We start from the raw sequence: 21,244 nt of genomic DNA on the forward strand, positions 1-21,244 counted from the left end.
TGATGTTGGAAGCGAGCCATTATCTTTGCTAAGGTATCTGCCCAACAGTATTGATTTCATCAGACTTGGGTGCATCTTTATTTGTAGATGCCTAAATTCACATTTTTTTCTGTATCAAAAACTGCCAGTTTCTACTACAAAATTATGTGAATTGATTCTTTTTTATTATCAATAATTCAGTGGATAGGCAGCTACTTGTAATACTTCATTTCCCCTAACAATCAGCTTCTCCTATCATTGTACTAATTTATGAATTACTTACTAAGTATCACATATTTTTCTCAAAGCTCACTTTCCAAGTTCACCCCAGGGAGCCAGTGAGTATTCTTATAGAATTTATATGATTTTTATGATCCATCTTCAGGGTGATTGCAAGCAGAGTTCTGGAACTGAAGCTATAACATTCACCTTGGGGAATGACTTCTGTCACCAGAACAGTGGGAATGCAGACTTGTAAATTTTCCTAGCAAAGGAACATTTTCAGAGCAAGAGCCACATTTGATTTTTGAGGAGCATTTGGGGGGTTCCAAAAATAGGCTAAGCTGGGACAAATGATCACATCATGACAAATGTGGCATCTATCTTGATTAAAAAGTGTTTACTTTACCTCACACCTGATAAATTTAATATTTCCCCCCTGGGGTTAAATGAAAAATTACAAACTGGTGACAAATTTGGGCAGGGCCTTAAGGCCATGCTTTTCATGGAACATGTGTTGGCCTCAGATTATGCATTTTTGCAACAACTGACAGTAACCTTTGATATAATTGACAGTGCTGTTTCCTGCTAAGCTGCACAGGTTGGAAATGAGAATAGTCTTATAGAAATGGGTTTATTTTCTAACTGAATGGAGGAATTCTATTTGACTCCTTAAGACAACAGAATTTTGGAATCTGATGGGTACCCTTTTAATTCTCATACATTAAATCACTTGACACTGTTACCTGGTCATTTGGGCTAAAGTGCCATTTGTCATAAAAATGACACTCAGTATTTTTTCTCCTCTTGATTTCCATCAAATTCAAAAGAGGCCCTGTACTGCATGTTATTGATCAGTGGTTGAGTGTAGTACTGCATTGGTTGAAAGTCATTTAACTGAGACTCAATTTAGTCAAGATGGAGACATTATTGCAGGATAGATCATTTGTTTAGCTCAGTAGCCTTCATCCTACTCCATTTGTTTTCTACAGCCTTCTTCAGTTCACAGTTCAGGAGTATTTATACTGATCTAGTTTACATACAACAGAAAGCAGGCTATTGCTGGTGACTTAGCCCTATAAAAGACAGCGTCTGAGTACACAGCAAAGCACAGCCAGGTGGATCTCACAGCAAACCATCTCATAGTAAACTATTGTTTGTATACTAGCTCAAGTAAGTGGTGGTTTTTGCATGGATTCGCTATTTGTTGAAAATTAACACAGAAATATTGAATTTGTGAACCGAAACAAGAACTGTTTGGTGAACTGTTCCTGCCACTGAAGGACAAGAGTGATGCATGCATTGCCGGTGTCTGAACCTGAAGATTGTGACAGCTTTGAGAAATTTCTAGACCTCTGTTTTTGTTTTTTTAATGGATCATGACATTATTCAAATAGGCTTCAAATGAAAAAAAAAAAGAAGTCATTTATGAAACACAGCAGTCTTGTAGTGTCACTGTAGTATCATCATTAACAGAAAGGACAGTGTGGTATACGATTAAAAGCAACGAGCTAGAACCTGGGGGACTGTGAGTTCTTGTCCTGCCTTAGCATAAAGCCAGATAAATAACTTTGGACTAGTGCTAATCCCTGCCTCTTAGCCCTAGAGAAAAAGCAATGACCATTGGTGAAAATATTGCTAAGAAAACTGTAGGAACTGGTTTAGGGAGTCACCAGGAGTTAACACTGATCAAAAAACAACAAGCAAACAAATACATATACACATACAATCCCCCCCCCACGCCAAATCCTCTAAACCAGAAAACACCCCTTCCATCTGATGGGACTTTCTTACCAGACAGATTGTTCAGTTTAGTTCATATGAGTATCTTAAGAAGATTATTTCATATGACTAAAAACATTTCAGACAATCCCCATAAAGCAATGTTGTCAATTTCAAAAGCTGAATAAAATATTTTAAAGTATTTATCTGTTATAAAACAAGTTTTCCTGACCATTCAAATGCTGATTATCCTTGAATAATAGATGAAAACACTCTTCCCCATAGTTTTTTTTTACTTTCTGTTTGTAGCATAAAAGATAATGCACATGCTGGAATCTCTAACAGAATAATAATTTATATACATGATTAGAATTATTGGCATAATTGCTCAAGATTGTTAAAATATTTACTATATAATAAACACCGTAGTATACTATATAGTATAATATATATTTTATATGTATATATCACTAAACATTTACTACAACAGCAAATGCTTTAGATTTCTGTTCCCAATTACAATCTTCAGAAATAAGCCTCCATCTAGTAGCAATAGCAGTAGACTTATATACCGCTTCATAGGCCTTTCAGGCCTCTCTAAGCGGTTTACAGAGAGTCAGCATATTGCCCCCAACAATCTGGGTCCTCATTTTACCCACCTCGGAAGGATGGAAGGCTGAGTCAACCCTGAGCTGGTGAGATTTGAACCGCTGACCTGCTGATCTAGCAGTAGCCTGCAGTGCTGCACTTAACCACTGTGCCACCTTGGCTCATGTAAAACAGATGACTAAATGAATTAAGGCAAACTTAAATGTTAATGAAATGAAAGTTACTGCAAAATTAATATTACGCATCCTTTAAATGAAAGAATATTGTGTCCATGCATTTTCTTCACTTCCAAAGTAATCATACCCTGAAAATGAAGACAAATACCCTCATAAATACAATGAAGTAATTTATTTTAAAGATGACTATATAACACATATGAAAGAGAGTGATGAAATTGTAAACATTTATGTTCCATATACTGTATTTGTCCAAAAAGAGGGGAGAAATTACTATTTCAAACATTTTTAAAAACCCAGACTCGGCTTTATATGCAATGCAGATTATACCATAGAAAAGGGAATCCCTGTGTATTAGGATTGTCTTTATAGAGATAGATTGGAACAACATTTGAGGGCAATGCCAGTAAACTGCATCTTCATAGCAAAAGCAAAGCCAAAAAGTGAGAAGAAATTTGCATAGGAGATAAAGAGAAAAAGCCAAGAGCCTGATAAAGTACTATTTGCCTCTATATACATTTAACCAAAACAGAGTAAAGGAAACAAGAAGGAAATGTGAGAATGTTGGAAATGAAGAGAAAACAGAAGAAAATCTCCTTACATCTACGATCCCAGAAAGAAATCAGGGATTTCCTTTCTTCAGTTCTTTTTCTATGCCACAATACTGCCCTATGAAGTCACTATCAAGGGAATTATGAAGTTAAGATTCTTAACCTATCCAATTACATCTCAAAAAGCATCATCTCACTCAATTTATGACCTCAGGTCAAGACACTAAACCAGCAAGAAACATGCTGTAATAGCAATACCGAATCACAGATGTAGCACTTAGCATTAGCAGATCCAATCAAACATAAAGCATTAATGCTCTCTATCCTTATATAATTTCCTCTCTTTAACAAACCGTAGTTGAGATTGCAGGCTGAGATCTGGAGACCCGGAGAGCTGAAAATCAAGAATTAACGCAAAGTAGAGGATGGCGTGAGCAAGAGTACAGCCCCAAAACCATGTCTTGGCATATAAAATGGGTTTTCCAGTGATGCCATGTTTACTTTAAAGCTAGATCAAGCTAGATCAATATTAAGGCAAAGGATCTTAGATATAGGGCTGTAATTTAATTGTATACTTGTAATAATTATAAACTAAGCACCTAAACCACCTTCATATTTATATTATATCACAGTCTCCAAATTCAGGTATGCCTTATCTTTAGCCCAATTTAATATTTTCTGTGGGGAGTCCTTGGTGCTATGAGCTTTGTTGATTTCTTGCAGACATTTCATTACCTAACTAACTAACATCATCAGTGCTAAAAGGAAGCGCTTTCTGTTTATATAATAGTGGCTAGTCTTGTCATGCTGGTGTGAGGCTTGGTGGTTCCTTGAATAGGTTGTTGTTTACTGTCAGCTTGTTTGTCTTGATAATTCCTTGATTGGGGTATATTTTCTCCAGTTGTTTTGGAAGGGAAATATGAGAAAACCCTTTTTGAAACTTGATACTGCCCCTGTGACACAGGTGCCATAGAAACCCTAGCACATGTTATTTTGTATTGTCAGTTCTACAGGGACATTCACCACCTGTTGATTACCCCTTTTTAAACTAAATTTCCTGGGCACGCCAATAATTTTTACTTGCATTATTTGTTAGATAACTAGGACAAATCTATTTCTCTAAAAGTAGCAAAATTCTGCTACATTATGTCTAAGTTTTGCCCACAAATGGTTGCCAACAATCCTTAAAATTAGGGGTTAACTATGCTTTGTTTAACTGAATGTATTTTAATTGGTCAATGATGGAAACAGTTTCTGTCTGTCTCCCTGGGCATTACATTAGAATTAATCCAGCAAACTTTTCCAATCTGTCATGCTCATGTTTACAGAATCAATTACCTTCAGTGGTGAAATTTAAACAAATAATGCTTTAAATATTATTTCATTGGGAATGCAAGAGAAAACAAAGACAGAGTACAGAAATACTGGATAGTGTAGGTGTGGATCAAATATGGAAGTTAGAGAGCCATACAAAAGCATCTATCTGCAAAAATGAAAACTGTTATGTAGCAAATAAAAGCATAGGGAATTTCCATTCCTATAGGAAGCTGTTATTTAATAAGAATAATATCAAAACCTACAAATTCTGCTCTAAGGCTTCTTTGGCAAGATAAAACCTTTCTCTTATACTGGAATTATTGCTGAATTACAAACTTGATATTGTAAACTCTGTGTTATAGAAACTGAGTTCCTAGAAACAGCACTCAGTGTAATGCTTTTTCAGAACATCATAGTCAAAAAGTAACTGGATTTAAACTTTCTTCCCTTAGAACACATGAACAGCTGAAATTGAAACGCTGTATTCTCTCATTGCAGAAAGAAGAGCTGCAGGGCTAGTATCTATCAGCAAATATTAATGTAAGCTTCTGATAGATAGATTAGATTGCAGTTAATTTTCTTCATTTTTATTAAAATGACTGATCTTAGGCCAGATATATTGTAAGAAAAATGCACGCAGAAAGAACAGACGTGAAGTTTGTGTTATTGTACAAACTTCACCTATTCCAACTTAGCTTGCCCATAACATCTAATCAGTACCCTAAAGGTAATTTTTCTCAAAGGAAAATGCTTAGGACAATGTTTCTCAGTTTCAGCAGTTTTAAGATGTGTGGATTTCAATTCCCAGAATTCCCCAGCTGGCATTCTAGGCATTGAAGTCTGCACATCTTAAAGTTGTTGATGTTGAGAAACACTAGCTTAGGATAGTCTCCAAGGAACACAAATTTCAGAGTATATTATCTACTACAATAAGGGGTATTATATTCAGCAGCAAATAAATATTCCCAACAGTAGGTCTAATTAATTTTTAAAAATCAACTGCATCAGGAAGCAGAAAAGTTTTACATAAAGAAACAATACTACGGTACTCCTGATCTTTGCATTTACTTTTTATTTACAATGTCATGAAGTTCATTTCCAATCTTTGAGACAAAATGGTATAATGTTCTATTTTAATATTTATTACTTTCATTGCAAATTCTTTTAAAATGGAATGGAAAACAGTATAAAAATATATTTAACATTATTGAAGTACCATGAGGAAGTAGGCTTCTAGTTAACGGAATCTAACCCCTCCCTGTTTTTAATGTAGGAAGCATTCCACCATAATTTGAAGTTGTCTTCTATTAATGCAGTTACTTATTTAATTATAAAAACATTACTGAATCTCCAATATGGTCAGTTTATTCTCTTAATAAATATTTGTTCATTATTAGAAACACTTAACCCTTATTGAAAAGGAGATGAATAAGTTCTGTGGAAAAATTTAAACATGGCCAAAACCTGTTCAGTTCCAATTTTGATTTCATCTTTAGTTTGTTGTCATGTTAATCAACCAAGTTATTTCATACAAAAATTGGCTATACATCCAGGTTTAGAAAAAGGGCATAAAAAACATTAGCCTGATAAATAAAGTGAATAAGTTGATGTGGGTAAACGCATGGAGAGAGCCAGTTTGGTGTAATGGTTTAAGCTTTAAGGCATCTGGCTACACAATGGGAGACAAGTTCTAGTCCGGCCCTTCTAGCATAAAACCTTCTTTGTACAATAACTTTAGGCCAGTCCCTGTTTTTCCTAAGAAAAAGACAATGGTAAACTACTTCCAAAAGTCTTGCCAAGAAAAGTGCATAGACTTGTCCAGGCAGTTGACAGAAGTCAGGAATGACCTGAAGGCACCAAAAAAAAAAAAAAAAAAAAAAAAAAGTTCAGGTAATTCTATACAGATGGGTGAACAGGTGGCAGAGGATGAATGAAAGAGCTACCTTTCTCTTTAATGAGCAGAGAAATAAGTGAGCTGCCAAAGGAAAGAGCTCTTCCTACATCCAAGACAGAAATATACCAAGTATCTCCTCTGCCAGCCCCAGAAAGCTGGTGAAGGATTTTGCAAGTTAGCAAATGTTTGTGGACTTGGTTACTAATAGGTTTTGGACAGAAGTTAAGATTTATTCTTAAAATTTCCAGGCATTTTCTAACATCAAAAGAGGGAGAAGATTTTGTTCAACTATCTCAATAATGTGCAGTACTCTCAACTTGCTTTCTGGCTGTTCCTTGTTATTAGCATCTTTTTTCTGAATGACAAATTAAACCACACATCCAGTCCCCCACAATCTTTTAGCTATTCTGCTTGTTTGTCAATAAGCCATAAAATGACTTGTCATATTACTCAAACATGGTCACAGTGATATGAATGAATGTGTGTCTTTTTAGTTAATGGTTGATGGAAAGATGGAAACACCAATAAAAGAACCACTCCCTCCCATGGGAGAGGCAGGCCTATTTTACCAAAAAGAGTATAATAGGTAGTCCTTGACTTACAACAATTCGCTTAGTGACTATTCAAAGTTACAATGGCACTGAAAAAAGTGACCATTTTTCACATTTAACGGCTGTTGCAGCATCCCCATAGTCACATGATTTACATACAGATGCTTGACAGCTGACTCACATTTATGATGGTTGCAGTGACCCAGGGTCAAGTGATCACCTTTTGCCACCTTCTAACAGGGAATCTGGTTTTCTAATGGGAAAACCAGATTCACTTAGCAACCATGTTACTAATTTCACATCTGCAGCGATTCACTTAATAACTGTGGCAAGAAAAGTCGTAAAATGGGGCAAATCTCATTTAACAAATTTCTCTCTTAGCAACATAAATGTTGGGCTCAATTGTGGTTGTAAGTTGAGAATTACCTGTAGTTGAGCTAGTACAGTGGGACTAGGTTTGCAGAGGCCCAGGAGGTTCAAGTGCCTCCTGAAAGAAGCTCACCAAATGATTTGCACTGGTCATAGCCCAACTGACCTCAAAGCGTGGTGGTATAAAACTTCTGGAGGAAGCAGATATACTTTTGTCACATTGAATTCTGGGAAGAAAAGTGAGGTATTCACCAGATATGTAACAGACTAATTAACAAGTTAATCTCCATATTTTCTCCTTATACAACAGTATTTACCAACCTCCACAATTTTAAAATATTTAGACGTCCAATTCCCAGAATTCCCAATCCAACAGGCTTGGCAGGGAATCTGAGTAGTTGAAATCCATAAATTTTAAAGCTGTTGAGTGTGAAAAACACCGGAACAGAATAAGTAACTGACAGACAGGTTTACATAAAGGAAACAATGAAAATGAGTAAGCCAAAGCATGGAATTTTCTAACAGGCTCAAGAAAAATTATTGAACAAGATTCTTTGCTTATGGACAAATTCCGTTTGCCAAGAAGCAACCAGAGCTGTCGGGAACTGCTGTGATGACATTCTATCTAGATTTTCTAGGCTTCATGGAAAATGCTAATGTTAGAGGGATGGATGCTTCATTTGTGAAGGAAGCAAATTGTCCAATGATCTGCAATACATATTTCATGATATATGACAGAGGAATGGAAATAAAATCTGAACTTCTTTTGCAATTAAACCTGACAGAGCTAGTCATTAAGCACTACTACCTGCACAATAACAAAGATATACAACAGAACCATTCATCATATTTGAAATCAAAAGTTAAGGATCCCAAGACATCTTTTTTTTCAAATATAAACATTAAAAATCACAGATCAAGGAAAAATAAAGAGCCAGGGAGAAATACGTATCAAATGGCATTAAGCCATTCTAAAACAAACATGTCTATTTGACAAAGAAATGGAAATAATTATGTTCTACTCAACAAAAGTCAAATAAATTGCAGTTTTGCCACAAACACACTTTGCTATATACAAAAGGTTCTACAACAAGCAAGAAGAATGTAATGACTAGCTCTGTCAGGTTTAATTGCAAAAGAAGTTCAGATGTCAGGTTTTAAATAAATGCAAACATGTGGTGGGAGTGGAATAATCTAATATAAAAAATAATCCATGAAAGGATATTTTAGTATTTACCAATATTCACTGCATTATGTATTATTAGTCACTAAAATTTCTGCAGTATAAAGCTACTGAACAAAAGAAGCAGTCATCTCACATCAAAGCAGATTTGCCAGTAAGGCACAGATGTTACTATCTATTAGCATTTTTTTTATCCACCACTTCCTTTCACACATGATAGTTATTTGTGGCCACAGGGGGAGTTGGATACTGAGCAAGCTTTTGCCAGGCTCCTCTCGGGTCTTCCTTGAGGCAATTCTTAATTCCCATAAGGGTGTGGTTGTTTATAAGCTCCTACCAGAGCACAACTGCATATCAGATGTGGCATTAAGAAAGCAAATTTAGACACTGTAGAGAATTATTCTCCAACAATAATGCATTCAGAAAAGACACATGGCGTATTATCCTCCAGATGGCATCCTTTCAGGCCATAAGTATGTTGAAAATCCCAACTGGTTTGAAAGACAAAATGGGACAACTCACCACAGCCAACTCTCCATGGCCAACTAGCTGCAGCCAAGTCACCATGGCCAACTTGCTGTAGGACAATTTGCCATGACCAACTCGCCATAGGAGACTCACCATAGGACAATTTAACAATTCAATTTAATTATTTAAAATAAATTTAAAAATATTTAAATTAAATTAAATTAGTCTACTCCACCCTTTCTTTGATATTTGCAAGTTTCCTGTGGTGAGTTGGGCATGGTAAGTTGTCCTGTGGCGAGTTGGCTGCAGCAAGCTGGCCATGGTGAGTTGGCTGTAGTGAGATGGCTATGGCAAACTGTCATTGACCCCTGAAAGAAGGTGAGGCTACAAAGTTCCTTATGGCAGGGGGTGTAAAACTTGATTTCATTGAGGGTCACATCATGGTTGTGTTTGACCTTGGGGGGATGGGGAGGGCATGGCCAGGGGGCATGGTCAGCTTGGCATCACTCGTGGCGGGGGTGCCTGTAGCGGCCCGAGTGCTCTGCCAGCGAAAATGGCGGCCCTCCTAAATTCTGTTTTTGCTGGCAGAGGCACCATGTTTCCAGGGCCGTGACCCGTCAAAACCGTGGTAGACAAAACCGCGCTCGACGAAAGCGCGTACCTGACGCCATCAGCAGCGCGACAAAAAAAATTAAAAATAAATTAAATTGAAATTAAAATAAAATTAAAGCAAGCCGATTCAGATAAAGGTAAGGGTTAGCTTTAGGTTTAGGGTTAAGGTTAGGTTAAGGGTTAGGTTTAGGGTTACGTTAAGCGTTAGGGTTAGGTTTAGCGTTAGGTTAAGGGTTAGCGTTAGGTTTAGCGTTAGGTTTAGGGTTAGGTTAAGGGTTAGGTTTAGGGTTAGGTTAAGGGTTAGGTTTAGGGTTAGGTTTGGGGGGGTTAGGGTAAGGTTTTCGCTTTAATTTTAAATTTACCGCTCATAGCGCGATGTTTTCATCGCGCTGTGATGACGTCACGTACGCGCTTTCGTTGAGCGCGCTTTTGTCTACCGCGGTTTTGTGGTGGAACCTCCAGGGCAGCTCCGTGGGCCACATCTAAGCACCCGGCAGACTGGATCCATCCCCCCCAGGCCTTGAGTTTGACACCCTTGCCTTATGACATGCTAATATATTAGGGTATCCCAATTTGCCTCATGGATTACCTGCATTCTGAAATCACACTACCTGCAGAACTATATCATGTGCTTATTCTGAAGGCAAAGATTAGCATAAAATAGATGCTGAATTATGTTTACAGGAGTGTGGGGCAGAAGAATATTTTTTTTACCCAAGGAAAGACCCATCTGTATTGGCATCTACACAGATTGTAAACTGGTGTCTTTGCAAGGACATATCTACTTTGCTCCACTCTTTTCTCTATGGGGAAAACTAGCACCAGGGATATAAAAGAGACAGGAACTTGTTCAATTCCTCATAGACCAAAAGTTTTTCATTCTTGACCTACAACTTAATCTAAGCAACCATGAAACATTGGAAAATAGGCTCCCATTCTTTCACCATAGAAATTTCTGTCCCCAAAGAATAGGGAATGTTTAGCAAGTTGAAGAAAATGGAGGCAGTAACTATAAGCATCACTGTACAAAAGATTATTTATGAGTACAATTGAAGCTAGGATTACCAATCCTATATACGCTAGCAAAGAAACACCATATTAATGATCTATTTCAAAATCCTGGACAATCTTGAATAACACTCTATTTAAATGGGCAGTTTTTACTTGTTTTTCTGTTGTTTCATTTTTGCATGCACCTTATTAGAAACCATATAACTAATGCAACTTCTTAAATTCTACTAGAAGAATTTGGAACTCCATCTGCTTTGCCACTGCCAACCCTAAGGGCTTATCGTTCCTATTTGCTCTGCTCTAAAGGGATTCCTTAGGAAAGAAACTATTCATTACACAGAGATTCTTGTGGGCATGTGTCCAGTTGTGACAAGGAAAGAAGGATTCTCTTATGGCTTTCATCACAAGCTCATCACACTACTTCACCTGCGATGTGGCCTGCATTTGAAGTGCAGCTACAGTGTGAGTACATCAAATCTGCTGCTGCTCCAAGGCAAGTCAGGAGCATTCCCTATCCTGGTTAACAATATTCAAACCCTGAATAAGATTACCATATTTTTCAGACTATAAGGCACACCATGACTTTGAAGAGATCAATTAAAAAAAATTTTTTTGCACTCTGCAGGCCTCCCAAACCCTCTGCACACGTTTTTTGCAACAAAAAAGGGGGGGGGGGCATGCAGAGCTTTGGGAAGCTTGTAGAGTGCTCCTGGGGATTGGGGGGGGGGGGGGGCAAAAACGAGCAAAAACCAGGCCTTTTTGCAAAAAAAAGGGGGGGGCATGCAGAGGCTTTGGGAGGCTTGTAGAGTGCTCTTCGGGGCTCAGTGGGCAAAAATGAGCAAAAATGGCCCTCACCAGCCCTCAGGAGCACTTTGCAAGCCTTCCAAACCCTCTGCATGTCCATTTTTGCAAAGGGGACAGGTTTTCAGTAGGCCAAAAATGCTATATTCCGTGTATAAGACGCACCCGGCTTTTCACCCTCTTTTTTGAGAGAAAAAGGTGTGTCTTATACTCCGAAAAATACAGTTCTTGCATCTTTTTCCTAAAACTGTAACTTACAAAGCTAGGATGGGTGATATAATTTTTTAAAAAAATGCAGATAGTCTTCGACTTATGTCTTCCTTTAGTGATCATTCAAAGTTACAACAGCACTGGAAAAAATGGTGAATGACTGTTTTCTACACTTACAAGCATTGCAGAATCCCCCCCCGGGTCATGTGATAAACTTCTGACAAGCAAAGTCAATGGGAAAGCCAGATTCACTTCACTGTGCTACTAACTTAATAAGTGCAGTGATTCACTTAATAACTCGAGCAAGAAAGGTTGCAAAATGGGGCAAAATTCACTTAACTGTCTCACTTAGCAACAGAAATTTTGGGCTCCATTGTGATCATAAGCCGAGGACTACCTGTACTTCCATTGCTAAACCTTTATTTTACAAAGCAATTTATAACGTGTCAGCAAGATATACCTACAAAAGCTATTGGTAAAAACAAAAAATAAGGCCTCCTTGCTGTACTTTATCTCTGAGGCCTACATGTCCACATTGATGTTGTTTTCTTGACAGAAGTACAGCATTAAAAAAAAGGTAACAGTTCAGATAAAGCAGTCTGATTCTCTATTTTTGAAGACACACATGGGACTGAAAGAATTGAAGACAAGAATCAAAACTTTGGCATCCCATTATTATTTTTTCTAAAACAAAGCAGTTGAGATGCAACGGACATAACTAATGTGCTCTAGAATCGTCTTGTAAATTCAGAAGAATGTTCCCATAACATTTTAGCTCTATTCAAATGGGAACATTTTATCATTTCTGAACTGCATTTATTCATCAACCTAGATGAATACTTCAGAGCAAGGTTTCTCAGCCTCAGCATCTTTCAGGTGTGTGGTCTTCAACTCCCATAATTCCTCAGCCAGTACATTTGACAGTACTGCTATAGAGTAGATGTATATTCAGTGCTTAAGATAAACCAAGACACTACTCCAGTGATGGCTAACCTTTTCCAGACCAAGTACGCACTGTGTGCCACCTCTGGCATGCATGCCATAGGTTCGCCATCATGGCACTAGACCAAGCAATCAAGATCCAAAAAAATGTTTTTACAAAAAAACATACTACTTAGCAAGTGATTGCCATGCAGCAGCTCATGTGCTTTATTCTAGCCACAGAATCAGAGATGACCAAAAATGGCCAGACGAGGAGTAAGAAAGTATGAACAGCTGTGCAAGACATTTCAAAGCCAACCACTTAGATTTTTTTCAATTTTCTTGCCAAGGCACTCCGCCAAAAACGTCTGTGTTATCACACAGTCTGGCTGGGCCATTCCTCCCTTTAGAACTAAGGAAATTTAGAGTGGCATCTCTCCAAAGTGGCAACTGATTTCCAGATCTGCAGCACTAAGATGATTTCTTGATTCTGTGACCCAACTTGAGTAGGCTCCTAGACTGGAAAACATATTAATCCAAATTAAATTATAAAGCCATGTACTCGGAAAGGCTCAGAATTGCACTCTGCATTGAGATCAGTGCAGGAATCCCAATGCTTTAATATTACCCATAAAAGGCTTTTCACAATATGGTAATATCTATTCTACATTCATTTGCTTCTACCTACTACCCACTACATACAGAGGCCAAGTGTACTATAAATAGAATCAGTACATTATCACAGCCTATGATTTTCAACAATCTGCTCCACAGTTCTTTCTGAACACTTGCAATTTCTCTTCAAGAATCTTTTAGCCATATAGCTAAACTCAATATTCCTCCCATTTTCTTATATCAAAGAAATAACCCTGTGCCAAACGAACATCAAGAAAACTCCACCTTAAAAAATAGATCCAGAATTTAGTGGCTTTGCTGAAGATAGTATTAACAATCATCATTAAGCAAGCTTAAATCTTAGCATAGAATACCTTTATAATTATTCTTCATTAGTCTGGTATTCTGTTGCCCTAATTACACCCACAGTTTAAAGCATATCTTGTATTTGATACTTAGAAAGTAACGATTAAACAACAATTGGAAATACAATTGTTGCAACAATTGCAACATAACTGTTGCAACATGCCTAGTGGTAATTGTGGTTACCAGTACACGGAAGAGCCTATGGACATGATGTAAGATCAGATCTGTAACTGTCCTTATCTCTCTAACACTGTTATTGATTGCTGTTCTCAGAAAACCAGGTTCAAAACCTCACATGTACAACCTTCTGGACTATCCATTTGAGGTGCATCGTTTAGTATTTTTGTGCAGAAAAAAAGCTATCATTATCATGAGCATAATCAGTCCTTGAAATGGTTGTGGATAAGCTTTAGACTTCAATATGTTATAGCTTATAATGTCATGGGTTTTTGGTTTTTTTACAATATAACATTGATTCCATAGCTTTGATTGTATTTATTTATATTTTGCATTTCTTAGCCACCCATCTCTCTCATTTTGCCTGATTTAACTTAACGGATCTGCCTCTTTGTAATACAGAATTGTGTATGATCTAGCCTGGGCACAAATACAACATGAACATTTCATGCAAAATCAAAGCAGAACTCATCCTATACTAAAGTAGTCCTTGCTCAAAGAATCTCCTACTACATATAAGTGTGGTGCCTTTCCAATTTAGATACTGCTATGTCTCACCACTTACACTTCCTGTTGCAAAAAAAACCCCTAATCGAATGATAAAAATTTCATAGCAAAGTATATTTGAAAGCAGGTCTATAAGTCCAAAGACCACCATGACCACAACCTACTGTACTTTTGTTTGATTCTCCTTAATTTGAGAAATAATGAAAAGTGAACTGATCTGATAACTGACCTATGTATAAAAATATAAAGATCCTCTCCCAAAAAATGAATACAGGGCTGCATCAGAAATGTTGGAATTACACAATTTAAAAATCTGGTAAGGAGCAGTACTAATCTCCATTTCAAAGCCAAAGAGCCAGCGCTGTCCAAAGACGTCTCAGTGGTCATGTGGCTGGCATGACTAAACGCCGAAGGCATATGGAACGCTGTTACCTTCCCACCAAAGGTGGTCACTATTTTTCTACTTGCATTTTTACATGCTTTCAAACTGCTAGGTTGGCAGAAGCTGGGACATGTAATGGGAGCTCGCTCCATTATATGGCGCTAGGGATTTGAACCACCAACATTTCTGATCAACAAGCTCAGTGTCTTAGCCACTGAGCCACAGCGGCCCTTCAATGTAGAAGAATGCATTTGTTTATTTGATACCCAAATTATCATTTCATTTTTTTAAATGGAAAGAATTTTGGGGAGGAAGGGAAACCCTGATTAACTATGATTTGATAAAACTTTTTAAAAGTGAAATCTACATTGCTGAATAACAAATAATTTGCATTCATATTATATATATGACTGAAGTGTCAACACTTTTTCTCAGAGGAGAAAAAAAAGAGGAAAATTTTGCACACAAGCCTGAGCAACATGTCCTATGCCAATGGAGCCTTACGTTTATTTTTCTAAAACAGCAGCAGAGATCCTGATCTTGCCAGTCACATAGCAAAGGACTTTGAGTACTATTTTGGAATGGGGGAGGGGGAAGGCTTAGGAATAGGTTTTCAGCAATTTAGAAGTATTACCACTGCTATGTACATCCATTTGGCTACTGCAGCAGAGTGCCAAGGTAGTATGATATACTCCATTTGTTTGGCTGGCATCAACTGGATTTTTTTCTTCCAATGACTATCCCATCTGGTCTTTATTAATGATTTATTCATCTATATAATACAATCTATCAATAAATCCCACTACAAAGAGCAGGGAAACTGAAAAATGGAGTGGAAGTGAGAGGAAGGAATCTAATGATAGAAATCATGCAAGGCTTCAGCTTAGTTCTAGTAGTAAGAATCAAAATAGAATCCATAGCCTTTCCATGAGGTGAGTTTTGGGATAAACATAAAGTAAGTAGGAGATTACAATATGACATTGTTTGACAACACGAGGGGTATTTGGTAATGTTACATAAGGAATGTGCCTTTTGTTCTTCTACCTTCAAAACATTCTCATGTAAGGCAATGGCAAACCTCTTATGTAACAATGCCAAAAAATGCATGGAGGTGTCTGCCATAATTTTACTATGACTTCAGACTGTAAATATATAGGTATGACAAACTGTCTTTGGAGATTCTCAGTCATCCAAGTCATGGTTGTCCCTTTGTGGACAACACAAAGCACCTTTGGGACGTATAGTAATCTGATTTTTAAAAAAATGTCTAGAAAATATTAATCCATATACACACATTTACTAATCTAAAAAAAAATAGTAAATTGTATTAGCCATGAAAAGAAGCCTCATTCTTTTTGGCTTAGCATGTAAACTATTTGTCTCACAAGTTGCTCCACAATGCATCCAATCCGAGTAGCTACTTGAAGCCCATCATCATATTTGCAGAGACTAATTTAGCACAAAATTTCTCAAGTTTTTCAACTTCTTTGATGTCAACATGACAATTCTGTAATTATGCCAGCTCTGACAAAACATGGAATTGTAGAAATATTTTCAACCAGTGTTCAACATTTATGTAAGATCACGTCCACTTTCAGTAAGCTTACAACAGCTTTCTAAAATAGATCAGTATTATCACATTTATTATTTATTACAAGTCTTCCACTGTGATAGAATGCTGAGATAATGCTTTAGAGTCACTTCCTGACTTTATAGCTGAACTAAGATTTAAACTAACATGCCAATAAGAAGTGATTAGTACCTTCCAGAAATGTTGACTTCCATATGATAGTTGGAAGTCTGGTAGTGCAATTCTACACAAGGCTGTTGAAACATGATTTCTACCCAATGCTGTTTTAGCACTTCAACTAGAACTTAATGCCTATGTTCTAGAAATAAAATAGTAGAGAAAGTGATAGTTCACTCAAATGTTATTGCTGTATACACCAAAAGGAAAAGGCAGGGCTCCTAATAATGCTATACAGACCCATGTTTTTCAAGCAATCCATCCAACAACAGCATTTTAGTATATATACACTTCTATCCTAGTATCCTTGTCTTTCCAATCCTTATGACAAATTCTTCCCAAACTAAAATATTTAAAATAAAGTCAAAAGACTGTTCTTGGCATAGTATTAAAGTGCAAGGTAATATTCTGTCATATTATGATTAAAGAAGCACAGGGATCTGGTACAAAGCTAAACTCATGCATTAACCTAATAAATTAATCATATGTCTGAAACATCTACCAATCAATGTTCAATAGGGAAGCAGAACATAAATCTTGCAATTTTTAGCCCCATGTTTGAAAAACAACAACACAGGATTACTATCTTCTGTGGCCTGGCAAAGAAGCACAAGAAGATCTAGCAAGTTTGTATTCTGACTGTCTTTGCTAGCATCTGCAGGGAACATGAGTCCTGTATATACCCAAGCAAGTCTTCTGCCTCTCAAGATCAGGAAAAGCTATACTTTATGTCTGTCATTCCAAAACATTCCCATCTAAGAGAATAGGAGTCTTAAATAATGGTACACACATTTTTAACAGTACGTGACAAAAATATCCATGATAGATTAGATTTACAGACATGCAGATTGGTATTACCAGTAATTTCTTTATAGGAAAGGATTATTTTAGTATTATAAACATAAATGAGCAGTCGGAGAAGAGAGCTAGTCCAGGAGGTATTAATAACTAGAACTGGGCTCTATTTGGAATCATTTTTCAAAGAAAGTAGTTGATAATTTTATTTGATCTTGACTGGGCTAACTTTGTCACATCAATGAAGAAACGGGCCCTGTCCAGTGCATTTTGATAGCCGAAAAATAACTAGGCCAGACCTCTGTTTGCTTCTGTGAAAGATCTGGTTAGCCCTTGGTTTATCTCCTAGCAATCTTTTAAAAAGCCTCAAATTGTTTTTAAACTAATTTTGTTTTGTGTAAGTAATAATTGAGAGAATACAGGTACTGATTACAGCCTCTTCTGTCACCTGTTTTCTTAAACATTTAAAGGGTACCACTCACTATTATATATAGAGCACGCACCAGAAATATGTGAAAAACATATAAATTAGTCTGGAAAATAATAACTGCTGTTCTTAAGCAGTTAGCTATGCAGTATTACATAACAGAACTTCAATTCAAGTGGGCAAATTTCCTTTGGGGGAAATATAGATTTTCACAGATGGGTCTCATTCTAAGTTATTCTTTATGACAGTTATTAATCTGTGACGCCTCTGAAAACAAAACTCATGGAGCAGTGGGTATTAATTGATATTGTGATCTCTTTTCCTTTCCCAGTCATTGTGAAAACGTAACTCCTCAGGCTTATCCAATGACAAGTATAATTTGTCTGCCAAACTTTGTATCTATTAGGTCCTTTGTACTTGTATAAACTGACAGCAATATAGCATTTTCTGCAAATTGTGCAGTACCTTCACTGAGAAACTATTGAAATTCAGGATTGAACGAGGTGAATGAAGTATTATGTTCAGCTAACGATAATTAGTTAAAAACATTACTGCATATAATGTGCAAAAACTAAATCGTCACAGAAAATTCCAATTCTTTAATATATTTCTCGCCAAAGAATACAAAGTATAGTACCAAAAAAGAAAATAATGCAAAAAACAAAAACAAAAAACCCAGACCTGGAAAATTGAAAAACCCAACAGTGATTCTCCGACTTGGGAAGGAAGTTTGAAACTAAAAGTCTCGAGAAAGGTTACAGTAGTTACAAAAAGGAAAAGGCCATTATTTAAAACTATAAAGCCAAAAAAAGGTCTTTGGGTAAGGGACTGTGACAAATAATAAAGGGGTAGGGAAGTAAACAGAAGAAAACTAAGCATATGGAAAAACATAAGATGTGTAAAACTCTTCCAGAGAAGGACCGGGAAATGTAATTTATGAGGAAATAGTAAAAAGCAGATCATAATAAATGAGTCAAGTCATTACCAAGACTCATAAGGAACATTAACGGCATGGGGGGGACGGACACGCACACTGGAGTAGCTTAGCAAAGTACAATGGGGATGGATGAAAAGCTGAGACCAGGCTCGTTAATGTAGATAAGGGCTACGAGAAGAGGTCCCTAAACATCATCTACAGGAAAGAGTTATCACTGTAGGACACAAGTACAAAGATAGCATTAAAAATTACACAATCTGTAGTTTCCTGCAGAAAACTCTGTCAACGTGGAGCAGAAGCAAGAAAACAGGTGTCCTCTGAATTTCAGAACTAGAGAAGCTATAATTAGGCAATGGGAGCCAAGAGTGTTGACCAAAGTTATCTCTCTTTCTTGTTTGTCCTTTCAAGAGGTAGCTGTTTCATTGGATGATGTTACGAATAAATGAGTAGGAAAGCAAAACAATCCCTGAAAACTTTGCCAAACGGAAGAGTTGAGAAGAATCTAAAAGTAACATGGGGGATTCTAAAAGATTTTTTTTCTATGAGAGGGAAACTATGGATGGCTTCTAATTGTTGGACTGGTAGCGTTTATTTATAAAATCTATTTGCTACTCATCTCATATCCAACAACTCTGGCCAACATGCAACATAAAAAGCTTACAACATAGATTTGAGAGCATCAGAATAATTTGATGTGGCTTAAGTAATGATGGATTGTAACCACATGGGACAACCACTATTAGGGAAGTCTGTTCTAGAAGAAAGACAGGCTCTCGGGGCAAGATTCCTGGTGTAGGTGTGGTGTTACTACACCGAGGGCCAACCACAGGAAAGGAATGACTCCACACAGAGTCTTGCAGAAGATCACAAGCTGCTCTTCTTCTACCGTTAAAGCCGTGTTTCTCAACCAGGCCAACTTTAAGCTGGGTTCATTTCAACTCCGAGTTCCCCAGCCAGTTACGTTGACTAGGAAATTTGGGGAATTGGAAGTCCACACACCTTAAAAAATTGCTGAGGTTCTGAAACACCGAAGAATACAAAAAACTACCTATGAGAGCAGTTAGACTCCAGGAGAAATGACTTCCATTGGGTGCAAGCGTCCAAGCTCAAAAGGGCAGAGAATGGTCAAGGGTGCATATACGGGAGGCAGAAATGGGGTTCCAGGAGAGGAAATTCTGTCCACAGACCACACTGTTCACGGACGACTCTTAAGAAGCTCTCCAGAAAGGTTACAGTAGTTACAAAAAGGAAAGGCTCATTATTTTAAACTATAAAGCAAAAAAAAAAAAGGGGGGGTCTTTGGATAAGGGACTGTGGCACCCAATAAAGGAATAGGGAAACAAACACAAGAAAACTAAACATAGAGGAAAAACATGTGTTAAAAAAAAAAAAAAAACTCTTCAAAAGAAGGACCGGGAAATGTAATTTCCGAGGAAATGATAAATAGCCCAAGATCATAATGAAGGAGTCTCAGAATTGTGGCTTAAAGTAGCTTGTAAGGAAGAAAAAACTCCCTCCCCTCCCCCAAAAAGGTTTAAAATCGGAACTTATATCGGAAAGGGGACTTCTGACTTAAAAGCCCCACTTTCTTTCTCCAAGGTGGGTCACCAACACTTTATCCCCTCCAGACCAACGGTTCTCTCCACCCCTACCCCCCAAAAACCTGGTGCTTCCCACAGACAGAGGACTACAAAACCAATCACACTACACCAGCAATCATGCAGATCAGGTCAGCTGCGGCCCTAAACGCCTTGCTGAGAACAGCAGACTGGACTTTGGAAAGAAAAGGAAAACTGAAAGGAGACCCCCTCACACACCCCATAAGGACCCCAGAAGCCGGCCAGAGCTTTGGCATTGGGTGGGGGGGAGAAGGGAAGTTAATGGGGGAAAGGCACACCTCCCCACCTCCCCTAGCTGGTTGCACTACAACTCCCATGCTTCCCTCTCCCCTAATTATGAAGAGGCTCAGTCGGGGGAATTGAGGCCGCCGAAGCCGGGCCGGCTGGGGACGATGGGAAAGGTGCCTCAGCGCTCCTGAAGGAGGCGCCGGCTCGGAAGGGAAGCCCGGCGGGTCGGAGAGGCGCGCCGTGGATCCAGGGAGCCGCCGAGGCTTTTGGGGAAGTGTGTGAGGGGAGCCCAGAAGAGCCTGAGGGGACCGCGTCGGCCGGGACGGGGCGGCTCCCGGGCGCCACTGACAGGCCGGGGCGGGGCGGGCGGGCGCGGCAGGTGCGGCCTTACCTGCCATAGATGCCCTCCGTGATGCGGTTCCGCTTCAGCGGCCGCCGGAGTTTGCTGCAGTCGGCGCTCCGGCGCTTCATCCTCCCGCCCGGTTCGGGGAGTCCCAACCTGGCCTGCTGGCGGCGACGGCGGCGGCTGCTCCTCCTGCCCCGCCCGGGTCACGGCGACAACATTCGAGCGCGCCGGTCCGCGCGGAGGCCCCGAAAAGACTCCCGCTCCCGCTTGGTGCTCGGGCTCTCCGTCTCCCCGCCCCTTCCTCCCTCCCCTCTTTTTTTCTTCTCCCCCTCTCGGAAACAAAGAAATAAAAAATAATTTCAGACCAGTCCCTCCCCGCCGCCGCGGCCCCGCGCGCAGGCTCCGCGCCTCGCCCCGCCTCCTTTCAAGCCCGGGCCAATCCGCTGAGGGCCAAGCAGGAGGGCGATGCGGGGAAGAATCAATCAGCGCCGGCCAAGGGAGAAGA

At 38.6% G+C, this 21,244-nt stretch overlaps 1 protein-coding gene across 2 annotated transcripts in view; it reads right to left on the minus strand.

Moving 5' to 3' along the window:
- MACO1 (macoilin 1) overlaps positions 1 to 21,040 on the minus strand; it is a 63,945-nt gene extending 42,905 nt beyond the window's left edge. For both annotated transcript variants that reach the window (XM_032227237.1, XM_032227236.1), the window contains exon 1: positions 20,785 to 21,040. In XM_032227237.1, the coding sequence (XP_032083128.1) occupies positions 20,785 to 20,864 (80 nt within the window). In that variant the 5' untranslated portion in view covers positions 20,865 to 21,040. The remainder of the gene's footprint in view (positions 1 to 20,784) is intronic.
- Positions 21,041 to 21,244: the final 204 nt, after the last annotated feature.

This window comes from Thamnophis elegans, chromosome 12 (genome assembly GCF_009769535.1).
Source record: "Thamnophis elegans isolate rThaEle1 chromosome 12, rThaEle1.pri, whole genome shotgun sequence".
Taxonomy (NCBI): Eukaryota; Metazoa; Chordata; class Lepidosauria; order Squamata; family Colubridae; genus Thamnophis; species Thamnophis elegans.